Source organism: Nipponia nippon, unplaced genomic scaffold, assembly GCF_047370975.1.
Source record: "Nipponia nippon isolate SJK-2023a ecotype South Korea unplaced genomic scaffold, ASM4737097v1 scaffold_3, whole genome shotgun sequence".
Taxonomy (NCBI): domain Eukaryota; kingdom Metazoa; phylum Chordata; class Aves; order Pelecaniformes; family Threskiornithidae; genus Nipponia; species Nipponia nippon.
In genome coordinates, this window is record NW_028262347.1 from 121,599,132 (window position 1) to 121,613,106 (window position 13,975).

Consider the following 13,975-nt stretch of genomic DNA (forward strand, 5'->3'; position numbering starts at 1 on the left):
TTCTTTTGTGTTGTAATAAACCCACAGGAAACCTAAGAGATTAATAAGGGCACGCAACTAATTTAATCTGCTCCATTTTCTTGTAGGTAAGGAAACCCATAGGAAAACCTGTGTGGCTTTAGGAGCTGGAAGTTACCCCAAGAATTAGAGTAGGAATAAAAAGTTTTGGTTTAGATTTACAGCTATAAACAAACAAAGTTTCAGTGGAAGTTGTTAAAAACTTCTCCTGCCTCTTGAAACTTTTTCAAAGTTATCTTTAAAGCCGGGCCAAACACCACTCCTGCATCCTGAAACTTTAAAAAAGTCGCCAAACACCATCAATTAAGCCAGGCTCTGCTGGAGTGGTTTTTAAAACGTTGTGTATGCTTTAAGTGTCGTAATTTAATCTGTCCACATCCCCCACCATGCGCAGCAGATGGGGGAACTCCGAGCAACCATCGTTTTGCCGTGACTCAAAAAATCCTGGAAAAAATTCCACCGCCAAAAAAAAAAAAAAAAAAAAAAAGAACAAAACCCACGTGGGAGCCACGGCTTCATCTCTCTGCAGCTTTGGGGGGTTCTCTGTGTGTGGGGGGGGTGTCCTTGCTCTCTCCGGTTCCTGCAAGCGCTCCGGCTCCGGGCCGCGCCCCGCGTCCTCCCCCGACGGGGTCGGATGCTCCGGGGCGGCCGCCCCGGAGCATCCGACCCCGTCGGGGGAGGACGCGGGGCGCGGCAGCCTTGGTCGCTACGGCCTTTCCTCAGGGAGCCTCATGGGGAGGAGCCTCCGAAAAGCAGCTCCAGGCCTTTTTCTACGCTTCAGAGCTCGCCCAAGCTGCCGCGATCGGGGCCGGGCTTTTGGCGTGCGGCAGAGCCCGCCGCTCCCGACCCGGGATGGTGGAAGCGGAGGGAATTGGTGTTAAACCGACGGCCTGTCGCGGGGTGTTGTGTTGGAAGCGAGGATGACTGGGAATAGCGAAGCTGGTGATTATTTCCTGGCCTTGGTAAGTAGGCACTTGTGAGGGGAAAGTTAGCCAAGGAAATAACAAAAGCAATGTGCGGTTGCAGTCTGTATCAGAGATTAAAAGTTAGCTGTTGTTTGCCGCTGCTTTTCTCTCACTTTTTTCCCCCCTCCTTTTTTTCCTTTGAGCAACCTTTTGAAAAGTAACACTTCTAGCCAGTAAAAAAATGCCCTCCTGCTCACACAGCGCTGCCTCCAGCTCTGGGAGAGGATTAACTCTCCTCACCTCCAAGACAGAGAGCAGATGGTTTTGTGGCTCCTGCCATGGCTTGCGGTTGGGTTTCTGCTCGGGCAGAGCGTCAGCGGGTGCGGAGACTTTTTTTTTTGGGGGGGGGGGTTTGATCACACCGAGAAACTCCTGGTTCAGGTTTACTAGCTGGAATTTGGAGACTTTTAAATTCTGCAGCAATGACATCAGGACGTGACTGGGAGCCCTTCGGAGGCTCTAAAAGCTGCACGGTGGTGACGTTATGGGCTTTTTGTAATGGTTGACAGTTATTACAGCAAATATGCTTATTCATCCTGTGCAGGCGTGATTTATACTTCTAACACTTTTATGTGGCTTTCTGTTGTCCCTCTTTTAGCTTGCGAAGGAAGTAATACTGTAACGCGTGTTTCAGTCCCCTTAAGTCTTTTAATCTAAAATAATTGTATTTGTCTAATGTAATAACTCACCATAACTTTTAGGTTTTAATGTGACCACAGTAATGTAGAACACTCAGGCAAAAAAAATTACATTTTTCTATGTTATGGTTATGACTGATCACATCGATGATCAATCTGGATGCACGTGTTCTACAAAAATTAAGGGACTTCTAAGCAAGAAGGGTTGGGTGAGAGAGGAAGTCCAGGCCCTCAGGTAATGTGTGACTAAACACCATCCCCTGCCAAGATAACTTCTCTATCTTGTCAGGATTTCCACAAGCACTGCCAGAAAATTATCCCTTCTGAGGACTACTCGCCATCGTCACGTGCGCGGATTGCCTGACAGCGATAGCACCATCATCCCGCTCGGCCGGGTAATTCGGAGTTACCTGCAGGGATTGCCAGCTGCTCTGCAGCTGGGTTTCTGGGGTTGCTTTTAGTAGGTCGGGTATTACCTTCAGGAAGCCTTTTAAAAGACGCTTTCATTTCTCCAGAATGCAGTTTCTGCGTTTGTTTTCCTTTCTTTATCAGTGTGGAAATTTGCAGCAGGAGAAGAGACTCCCTTGTTGCTGGAAGCACAGTCTCGTGTCGGGAGCCGGGCAGTCGCGCGTTCCCCCGTGGCCTGCAGGCAGCCCGCAGCCCTTGGGAGGTGCGGCTGGTCCCTGTTGCTCAGCGGGGATGGTGGCAGTGCCCTTCCGCGGGGCCAGGTGGGACTCAGGTGCTGGCCGAGCCACAGCGGGCTGGGCTGGCTCTCCCTGGGCACTCTGAGCACGGTCACCCAGCGTCCAGGCCTGTTCTGCTGATTGCTCGAGTCCGGCTCAGAGGAAGAGCACGTCTATCTGAGACACTGGAATAAGTCCCCCAGGAGCCAGTTCTGCTATCTTGGTGGTACTGTCTTTTTTCCATAAGCGCAGAAATGCTGCTGTGCACAGTACTGTACATCAAACTCATGTGTCCCCTGAACGAGAGTGATTTTACTTGTTTAATTAACACATGCCAGTTCATCTCTTGGATACCTTCATTACCGTGTTTGTACAGCGCCCAGCTCCGCAGGACTCGGCCTGGCTCGTGCAGGAGGGCCTGCAGTGTAAATGCAAAGTGCTGATGCAAGGCACTTCAGGCATAGTTTCTCCTTCAGAGTACAGAAGGAATTTGAGAGATTTTTCCAAAATCACATATTTAAATGCATAAATAAGTCTTTGTTGGGTTTACGAAAGGCAGCGTGTTTCCCAAAACTTAAACTTGTGACTGTGAGTGTGTGTTCAGCTGGTAAAAGTAAAACCTTGGTTGTATCTATGCATAGCGACCAGCAAAAGTAGCCGGTGACCCCCAGTCATTGCTGTATCTGAGCTTTTAAAGCCATTGCTGGCATAGGGACTTGCCCTGTGGGGACATCCTTCGGTTGTATGGGTGTCCCCTTAGTTCACTGGGAAATAAAGCCAAACTTGCCATTTCAATCTTAGCATCTCATATTTTTCCTAAAATTCTATTAATATTTAAATCGATTTTAAATTACCTCACAAGAAGTAGGATGGGGAAAAAAGAGGGGTTGGTTTGTTTTTAATCCTGTGCTGGCAGCTTCTGCAGCAGTCCTGAGCTGCTTCCTGAACAAGATTAGGTTTAGTTTCTGATATCAGTAATGTTGATTTCTAATCTGAGAAATAGCTTCTTACCTCCTATTCTGCTGAATTATATTGACAGGCGTCCCAATAATCATGAAAATACTTGTGAAGAACAGAAATACCAAAGGTGCATAGAGTTACTATAGCAGGTTATTGTTGGACTTTCTACACATGAAGTTGATTTCAATGAATGTGGCTGATGTATGAGATAAGCTACAAAATAAAGTGTGAGAAGGTAAAAATGAATATTATGAAGGAATTACTTAATAAAATGGATGAAATTTTGCAAGGTGCAATGTGTTTGAATGAATGAATTTGAACTGATGTGGATGCTGCTAGATCTCTTTCCCTTACAAAGAATTGCAGTGTAAGAACTTACCAGAAAGAGCAAATCCTCTCAGTATTTTTCTGTGAATAATTAACATTTTTTCTTATGCATGTGTAAACTGAGGCTCAAAAAGTGACTCTTTGGCCCAAGTTATTACAAAGCCAAATAGGAAATCTAGAGGATTTTGCCTATCAATCAGCCTTGCAGTACCCGGTGAGCAACATCTCGTTTCTTGAAGAAAGCGAAATAGCGGGTGATGAGAGTGCTGAGAGCTCAGTCCTGCCTTGCAGTTGTTGGTGCCATTTTCCAGAGGTTTCTGGAGTAAGAGCAGGATCTATAAATCTTACCCTTATCTCATTAAAAGCAACCAAATGTTTGGGACTAGGAGATAGCAGGGCTTGAAATGCTTATTGGTTTCCCTTGGAGTAAACTTGGAGCTGTTGTTGACTGTTCAAAGGGAGCCACATCCAGCTCTCCTGATTGGAAAAACATGGACAGGGAGAAAATGCCAAGACCCGTAGCTGCCTTCTGTCTCCGGCACCAGTGTCAAAACGCTTTAAAACTTTAGCATGAAATTGAGGTTTTAAGGTTTGCATCTCACTGATGCCAGTAGGAGAGCAAGAAATGGAGCCAGCAGAGCACCCAGCCCTCGCTGTGTTCGCAGGGCTGGTGCCGAGGAGCTGACCCTGCTTGCCTCTGTGTCCGCCTGTGTAAAGCTGTGCTTTTTTACGTATTTTAAAGACATTTTCTGCCTTGGTTCGAAAGCTTCTTACATAGACAGAGGTCAGACCTCCTCTGTTTAAACAGAAGACATTACATAGGTTTGTGCAGTTATTTCTCATTCATTCCTTGATAATTAATGTCTACTGTGGGTCAAGCTTTGTCTGAAACTTGCTATTTTTGTACCTGCCTTCTAACAGTGACTTGGAAAATCTCTTTTCAAGGATAAGTCGAGGCCTTAAAAGTGAAATTATGAAAATCAGGAGCCTAAGGACACTTGATGGGCAACGTCTTTCACTTGTGACACACTAATAACAGACTGAAAGCCTTGGTCTTTGGGCCGAATTTAGTATGCTCGCTGCAGCTGTTAGTTAGCAACTGCTTGTTAAACTGTGAGGTATTTTCCTTTGAAAAGTATTTCAGTCATGCTTGTCATAAGTAGAATTTGGAAGTCATTTTAAGTAGATCCTCTTCCAGATTTGACCCAGAACTCAGGCAATGGAATGGAAAAAGCTCATGGCCTTTTTACAGAGCTCGTTTCTTGAAACAAGCTGGCCTAAAAGGCCGGTTGCTGGAAAGGACTTGCAGCAGGGACCTGGTGGCGGGCGCCTGCGAGGCGAAGGCGGTTGCGATGCCCAGCAACGTCAGTTGTGGAACTCGTTTGAGCGGCTTTTGGATAGCTTCATTGTTTGTGCCTGCACGGAGCAGGGTGGCTTGGCAATGAGCAGCGCCGCCATCACCTCCCCAAGGCCGAGTTTCAAGTTACGTTGTCCGTAGTCTGGATGAAAATCGCTGTCTGGGAGTTCGTCCTGCAGCAGATGTGAGTGGTGGCGGGCAAACACTTCGGTTCTCACCGGCACACCAGTACAACAGCTTCAGCTGCAGTTTTGGCTTGTGCTGCACCTTCCACGTGTTCACAGCAAAGACCCTTAGTGCTCTGTCAGTAGCCAGAACAAGACTTGCCCATCTACATTTTCGTCCTTACGTGTATAAGAAAGAAGTTGCAATGTTCTGTTGTCAAGGTCTACTTCTAAACGCTCATTTGAAGGCAAAGCAGAGGGGGCACGCCGGTTTGTGCTATAAGTATATCCAGCTCTTAGCGATGAGTAAAAACTGATCCTTTTCTACTAATAAGCTAGAGGACTTCAGAACTTGTAAACATCTTAGCTCAAAGTTTCCTACAACAGGCTGAGCCTTCAGGTGTGGTTAAACCAGAGAACGTGTGGACAGTTACTTGCTTAGTATTGTAATTAGATAAAAGTAATATTGTAAGTTTAAAACATAATCAAATGTTCTAGGCCGTCATCTGAGAACTGCGCTCAGTGCAGTGGCTTAACCCTGCTCTCGTTAGCGTTGGTGTAACAGAGGGGAGAATGCCACTTGGCTTGCCAGGGGTGCTGTGGACAAATGAACAGGACTGAGTGCAGAGTGATGCTGTGAGAACACCGAAAAGGGTAGTTCTTCACCGAAAGGGTAGCTTCTTCACCGAAAGGGCTATTAGGCCCTGGCACAGGCTGCTCAGGGAAGTGGTTGAGTCCCCATCCCTGGAGGTATTTAAAAGCCGGGTAGACGTGGTGCTTAGGGACATGGTTTAGTGGTGGCTTGGCCGTGCTGGGTTAACAGTTGGACCTGATGATCTTAAGGGTCTTTTCCAACCTTAACAATTCTATGATTCTATGAACACTGGAAATGAACAGCAGAAACGCTGGCTTACAAAGGATCACAGGTGTAATGAATTAAAAAGAAAATTAAAAAAAATCAGAAAACAACCTTGACAAATCATTTTTCCCATATGAACGTTGTTACTTTACAGAATCCTTTAGATAAAATACATGAAGTGTGAAGTTACCAGAATAATATTGACATTATTATAGTGCAGTTTAACTCCTTGTTGTGTTCTTTGAACAAAAATAAGACTGTAGTAGAGAATCATACCCTTCCACTGGATTTGCAGTTAGGTAAGGAAGTAATTGTCTAGCGTGAAAGCCGAGGTCCATGATTTAGGGATTTTTATTTTTAAGCTGAAATTCCAAATGCTGAGTGAGAGTTCTAAGTTTATACACTTCTGCTCAAATCCATCTGTGTACGGTACCACCCGTCTGCGTGCAGGGTTGTATTCACTTGGTAGTACTGGCAACAACATGGACAGACGGGGGTTCAGGAAAGAGGCGCCTCAAAACCCAGCCAGTTGGGTGAACCTGCAGTGTGAAATTGGAACCTCAATTAAAAGTCACATTTTATATTTTACAAAAACCTGAGGATTTCAGTGAGTTCCAGGGAAAACTGACACTTGCAGGGCCCTGGTCACTGGGTGGCCACATGAGAAAGTCAGGTTCAAGTAGGCAACAAAAACATTGTTTTCAGGGGGTTCCCATGGTTTGGTGTCTTTGTTAAAAACAAACAAAATTGGTTTCTTTTAGCGATGTAGTACTTGGCTGTGCCCTGCTTTCCCCAGTAGGGGACATGGCTGGCTGTCTCCCTGCAGCACTGGGACACCTTTGCCTGACCCTGTGCTCCCACTGGTGAGCCCCCGCGCAGCTCCGTGGCGGGTGAACGCCGGACTTGAGCTCCCTGTGTGTTACCTGGTTTCTGAGCGAGGAAGTCTTGCCATTTCTCTTGTTCAAGCAGTAGCCCGTTTTCTCGTTTGCTTTTTAAAATCAGAATCCAAACGGGGTTAATTTGCTGTTGGATTGTACTACCTCATTGCTCCTGCAGTTGTAACACAGACAAAAATCCAGTGACTTCAGGCCAGCGGGAACAGTAGAGCTGTGCACAAAAGCAACTTACATTAAAACCAGCAACTTTCGCTGCGTTCCCTAACACACAAGTTAGCATACGCATGTTAAAGTCCGGGGATTCAGACAGCCAAATGGCAATAGTTCTGCAATAACTCAGACCTCTAAGGCTGCCTTTTTCCATGTCTTTTCTCTCCGCAGCCCTCCTGGGCCAGGTGATGGTATACAGTTGGCTTCTCCCCTTGACCCTTCTGAGCGACCCTTAGCTGTTTCTGCGGCGTATGGAAATGTTGACCCCGTGGATGCTGCTGAGCTGACTGCAGCGAGGTATCGTACAGAGCCGTTGCAGCTGGAGCGGTGGGAAGCAGCTGCACGCTGCTTACTGATGTGGGCGGGTGGAGGACCGTGGAGGTCAGCGCCAGCAAAGGAATTGCTGTCGCTCTTCGTGGATGGATATATATCTGGTATGGCCAGTATGATGGCTTTGCTGACTCCGCCATCTGTAGTCAGTGGCGCATCTGTCAGTGGAAATCTTTACCAGAATTTAAATCTCCCTCTATCAAAACCTTCAAAGAAAGATGCTGTTTACCTTTCCCTGAGATTGAATCACTTTAGCACATAGGAGCGTCATGCCATGTGAAGGTAAAATGTATACCTTATATTTTTTTAGATGCTTATACTTTTTTTTTGGATTAGTACAAGATAACTGATCCTTTGGGGATTCTCTTTAATTTTAAGAAGTTCCTTAACAGTATAATGCTGATTATAAAGTATTCAGGTATCTTATCTCTGTTGGACAGTGGGCTTTTTGTCTGCTTTTACTTGCACTGAAAAGGGAAACTGTTGCTTTATTTGTGCTGGTGGCAGTTGGGTTGTCAAGATCTTTGGGTGTACGAGTTTGTCTTAACAGCCAGCAGCAGAGGAAGCCTTGCAGGGTGTGTTTACCCTTCAATCATTGTGAATTCAGCGGAGTGTAAACATACACAATATATTTAAGCTAGCATTAAACTGGTTAGCTGAAATAGCAATAATATGCTATCAAAGGCAGAAAGGAGCTTGTGTGCTTTGCTGAATCCACCTTAAAAGCTGGGTGACTTTGCTGTTTAGCCTATACTGGTCTTCCATCAGTCCCCAGGCTGGTTAGTCGCTAGTGCTGGCTGAGGGAATCTGTGAGAAACAAACTTTTTCCTACAATCGGGGTAAGATGATCTTGGGAAGCTAATGGTGTGGATTTCTTCCAGTTCTTGTAAGTTTTTACTCAAAAAGAGTTGTGTTTCTTTGTTTTTAACAAGTGTAATTGGGTTACACATGGGTTTTTGTGGATTCTGTTTTTTCTTGCTAATGGATTGTTGGCCACAGTAGCAAGGCAGTTAGAAAAGAGTGAGCAGTAATTGAGGTGGAGCTATGAGCTACTTTCTGAATGCGGAGGAATGAAAAAAGACTAAGACCAAAACTGCCAGGAAGATTTATATATGGTCTCTGGACTACAGTCTGAAATAGAAGACTCTGTTGCCCTTGGGGTGATAGTTTGTTGTTTGTAGGGAAAAAGGCACACAAGCTGTCTCTGATTAAATGTCACCTTAGGAAACATTTAGGAAGAGCAGTCTTACAGTGTTTTAATTTACTGCTTCTGCTAAACTTCCTGATTTCACACTGTTCACATTCTCATCTGGATCTGGAATTTCAAGTTAATTATATTATACCTTTTCTTTTGATCTACTTGATAACTTCTGTCTTTAAAATATTTTCACCATTAATGTCCAGAAGTTAGCCTCGGGGTTCCTTGCTTCATCCCAGTTGCGCCGGCCGCAAGTGCTGGTGCTGAGCGGTGGTCAGCCCGCACAGGGCGGCTGAGCCCAGGAGGGCTGCGGGCACGCAGGCCCTGCAGCGGCCACAGGGTCTGGCTCTTCGTTCCATATCCCGACCTTGATGAAGGTGCGAGGATGTTTGCAACGGTTCAGTCCTAAAAAGTTGCAAACCAGGGGTACTCAGGGTGGAAGCAGGTAGTTTTTCAGCTCCTGAAACGGAGGAAGGTGAGAGAGAAATCCACTGTGGAGAACTGGAGTGAATCTGGCTGCAGGTAGTTCGCCTATGTTTGTTGGTTTTAATTTTTTTTGTTTATTTTTTTAAAAAGCTGCACAAGTTAACTCTTGTCAGTATTGTTTGTTTTTCTTACTCCTTTATTTTGCATCCTTGTTCAGCTTTAGACATAAAAGCCTACCTGTTCTCCTTGCACCTGTCTTTCCTGTCCAGGCTGTTGTTGCTTGCCAGCTTCTCTGCGAGCCTTGCAGTGGTGTCCCTGGTGTCCCTGCGGCAGAAACGCAGTAGATCCCACATGTGCCCACCCGCAGAGGCAGCTGATCGGCAGAAGAGGGGTTTATATCGGCGCAGCGGGACCCCTGCTTTAGCTCCTGTATGAAACAGGCATGACCCTCTTCCAGCAGCAGCAAACACTGCTGACTTCTCTGTGGTTTGGTCAGACCTAAACTGGTAACAACATAATGTTAATAGCAAATGAAAGTAGTACTGTTAAAATGCGTGGGATTACGCTCACAGTGAGGATCCGTAACAGCAGGACAGGGCTTTTCGTATCCAAGGGAAGAGTTTCAGTGATGTCTGTTGTTTCATGTCATTGCCTTATCCCTCATCTTCTCTTCACCTGTGACGTGGAGCAGATTCTTGCCTATATAAATAAGATGATCATATTAAAGCCGCTGCTTTTTTGGCATTTTGTGTAGAAATACTGCACCACTGCTCTTCAGTATGACTGCAAAAAAATTCTCTAGTGCACACACATATCATGTCACTGTGTTGATGCTTTCTGGTTACACCTGTGTGCTATACTTTTGAAATGTTGCCAGGACTATTAGATGGCACGGTGTTCTTCCAGTCTGTCTGCAGTAAAGTACAATTTTAAAGTGTTTTTCCCCAATATATTTCATTATTTACTAATAAGTTCCTTTTGTTTCCATTTATTTCCCCATCGGGGTATCATATAATGCAGATGGTGTGCACTTTGACAGGGAAAAATAATGGTGCATATAAGGCAGGGGTCAGTTTGTGCTAAATGTCTTCCAGATGGCAGTGCATAATAAGAGATCAGGTTGTCCCTCCATCTGTCCAGTCAAGAAACTGTATCTTTGTTTTGCTTCTTGAGGATGACTGTCTGCCTCTCTCCTCCCCTGCTGATTACATATTGATCAGGGACAACATGGTATCGTCTGCTCAGTAAGTAGATCTTATTTACTGTGTCTGCAGAGGAGCGCCCTGAAAAGAACTAGGGAAAAAGTTCACTGGCTGTTCTGCCAAGCATTTTTGTTTAGCAATGAAACTGAAAGGCCAAGTTCACTCTGATTTGCCAGCACACGTTGCACTAGGAGAAATTTTGGCTAGACACATCTTTATGCTGCAGGTGCAGAGCTATGCAACCGGACTTCTGTTTTAGATGAGAAATGTTTGCACTGGAAAGGCAGAGAAGGCAGATAAGTGCCCCGGCTGCACGAGACCCCAGCTTAGCTGGGCTCCATGGTTAGAGGGGTTAAACCTTTCTGAGCAGTGTCTGTCTGTTCCCTGCAACTTGCTGCCTGTCTTGTGGGCAAAAAAACCTGCCAGTGCCCAGGAAAAAACGGCAGCTTGGATAGCACTTGCTGCATGAGTTGTCTTTCGGGTCAGGCCGTAGGTAACAGGCAGGGCAAACCAATCTGGTCCCTTCCACATGCTAAGGAAAGCTTCTGCTCTTGCATTTAATCTCCAGCTGAGGTTGTGGAGCTGCAGCACAGCATTTAGTCCAGACTGGACAGAGTTGTCGCAGCTCTGTCGTGAATACTAGGGAATGAAAGCTGTTCTAAACCTGAGCTGGCATTGGAAAATGCTGTGTTCCCCTGCATCAGCCTCTCTCCCGACTCCTGTTACGCAGAGGGCACATTAAGCTGTCGTAAGGGAATTTGATGTCGGATGCAGTAAAAGCTGCGTTGCTTTATCTGCAGATGGGCCGTTCCCGGTGGCATAGCTCGCAGGCTGGGAACTGTGATGCTCTCAGGGTGTGCTCCTCAGCAGCACGAGCAGGCAGGAGTACCCAGGGTTTATCTGTGCATGCAGATGGTCAGAAAGTGACTTTTGAGAATTACTTAAATAGATGGAGCTTGAAAAATGTTTGTTTTCTAATCAGCTTGACTCTACAGGATAAAGACTGGGCAATGTATCGTTTATTGTGCACTGAGAAGATTTGGCCCCTTCGGTAGTATCCTTGCTACAACCATTGGAATATTACTTGTTGGAAAATAAGTTTAATGGCAAGTCTTGTTTTAGTAACAGCTGTGGAGAAGCAGAGGTTTTAATGTAGCCACTTCGTGTCTGAGCTGATAAAAGTACCATGAGTTGATACATGTGCCAGAGTTGATGCAGACTTAGGCGGTATTGTTTAAAGTGGACACAAAGTCTGTGTTTTGGACACAGCGCTGCTGTGCTACCCTGCCTCGGTTTGTGCAGTCTGTACCATTTCTGAGCTGCTCTGCTTCTGCCTTGTCCCTCATGAGCTTATTATGCCACCAGTGGGCAGCACCCATCTGCAGGCAATGCCCATCTGGTGATGGGCAATAACCAGTAGCACTACGCTGTTGCAATTCTACCTGCAAACCACGCTGAACAGTGCCAGAATTATTACGTGGCAATATTAGCCCCGGACCTGGCGTGATTAGCCTTGCAACCTACTTTTTGTGGCCTTGCTCAACACTCGTTTGTACTGGGGACCCCTCGTCGGAGCGACAGCGGTGGGGAAAAGGGGTAGGGGCTGCCCGTGGCACCCTGTCCTACGGTCCCGCGGCACGGGGGTGGGTACCTCCTGGTACTGGTGGTGGGGCAAGATGTCAGAGAAAATGCAAGTCCCAGCTGCGTTTCGGCTGTGTTCCTTTACAAGCTCACTTGCACAAGTAAGGCAGCTGACCCTTGGCAGGCGTAGTCTTTATGGGAACCCAGTATTTGAGGGTTTAGGTGAAGCTTGGAAAGATGAAGGGAAATTTTTTGTGGATTTTAACACACACAGATACTATAGCTCATAAAAGTAAGCCCTGTGCTTTGTGAAGGCCGGGGAACAGAGCTCTTCTAAAAATGCCTTTATTTTGATAGCTACTTTTGCTTTGCAGAGAGCATTAGAAATGACATTAGTCAAAGTATATCTCTGAAAATTGTTTCGTTTTATGTGGAAAGACTTAAAGGGGGAAGCCGAGGGCTGCAGATGGGCAGTGGGGCCTGTGCGAAGCGTGTGGGTGGGAGGGGAACAGGTGCTGCTGGGAGCTATTAACTGGGGGGGGTTTATGTGTGCATAACATAAGGTCCATAATTTTATGTGCGTTGGGTATTCTTGCTTGGCTGGGCCCTCTTGTGAATTGTTTGGGTTTTGCAGTTCTTTGTTTACTCTCCAAACAGATGTTCAGCATTCGCTTATTTTTAGCAGTTTACTTTTTGCTTTAAAATCTTACTTTCTCTAAGCTCCGTGTGACCCTATATAGTCACATCGCCTTTGTATGTATTTGATGCTATTACTATATTAGGACAAAGACATTTTTAGCAAAGGGAAAAGTCCTTTGCATGAAAAAGGAAAGAGCTTGCTTTTTAATCATTATTTATTTATTTATTTTAACTTGATGTGACTGAAAATTTAGGAAGGAACGAAGGAGAGCGTAAAGCAGAGAGAAATTCTTAGAAGAAATAACTGAATATCCCATATGGCACAAAGCAACTTCATGGATATGAGCTAATCCAGCTAAACCACTCTCAGAAAGAGCTTTTGTGATCTTAGTCAGTTAGTGGATAGACACTTTGGGGAATAACTGTTCTCGTGCTCCTGTGTATTGTAACTAAGGTTAGGGTTATGATTTATGTTTGTCCTCTGTTTGTATACACGTTTCTAAAGAAAGGAACAATCTGTCCCTGAACCTCACCAACTCTTATTCAGTAACACAACTTCATCTACCTTCTACAATTACAGTGTAATTACTGGGGGAGGAAGGGAGAGGAAATTTTAAAAGGAATGGCAAAGATAACTGTTTATATTTAGTTCAGGAAATCTAAAAGAAACTTCTCAGCCAAGGCCTGGTTCCACCACCGTTTCCTTAAACGTCTGGATCTGTGGAAGCAGGAGCTGGCAGGAGGGGAGGCTGTTGCGTGTGGCTGCTGTCCGTGTCCCTCTGGTATGTTGGAGGTGCCCTGGAAAGGACAACGTGGCGTGACAAGACCCTACGCTGCTCCTGCTTTTGGGACATGAAGTCATTGGTTATTTAGTTCCTTTTCTGTCCTGAGTTTAATGAGTGTGGCCAGGAGCAGGGGGAGTAGTACGGTTACCAGTCTGCTTAAAGTGAGGGAGAATGCAAGTGAGCTTCTCGTGGGGTGATCTTTTGGATACATGGTGATTTACCATCTTAAAGAGCGTTAGAAGGCTCATGAGAGAAGTGTTTTATTTGTGTTGCTGTCGAGGGTTTTTTCTACTTTGGGTTTTGCTTAAGAAAACAGCAAGTTAATGGAGCTGTAACGGTGCATTCTGCTCTGGTCTGCCTTGAGGAGGGGGAACGGCGACGCTACCCTCCCCTGCGTGCCAGGGGTTTGGGCAGAGGGCTGTTCCCTCCTGTGCGCTGGTTGGTGTCTGTGTGCCAGAGCTCCTTTTCGGCGGGGAGCGGGAGAGGGCATGCCTCCCCACAGCACCCCGCAGTGCCTTCCCTTGCTGTGAAGAAACTCGGTCTTTCCAATCTGTGTTTACGTGCTCTGGAAATGATTACACGGCTGTCATGCTTCTGAGCTTGGGTCTTGCGGGGCTTTGCCGAGCAGAGGGACTTGTAGGAATTAACAAATACAGCAGTATTACAGTCCTGTAATCTTAAGATTCATGTCATGAGTTCAGGGATTATTGTGCTTTTAGCTTTACAGTATAGGGAGA

At 45.8% G+C, this 13,975-nt stretch overlaps 1 protein-coding gene across 12 annotated transcripts in view; it reads left to right on the plus strand.

The window, feature by feature from the left end:
• The window catches only part of TACC2 (transforming acidic coiled-coil containing protein 2), a 151,196-nt gene that overhangs the window by 57,252 nt on the left and 79,969 nt on the right, over positions 1-13,975 (plus strand). For all 12 annotated transcript variants that reach the window (XM_087765012.1, XM_087765020.1, XM_087765023.1 and 9 more), the window contains one exon: positions 7,249-7,374. In XM_087765012.1, the coding sequence (XP_087621138.1) occupies positions 7,249-7,374 (126 nt within the window). The remainder of the gene's footprint in view (positions 1-7,248; positions 7,375-13,975) is intronic.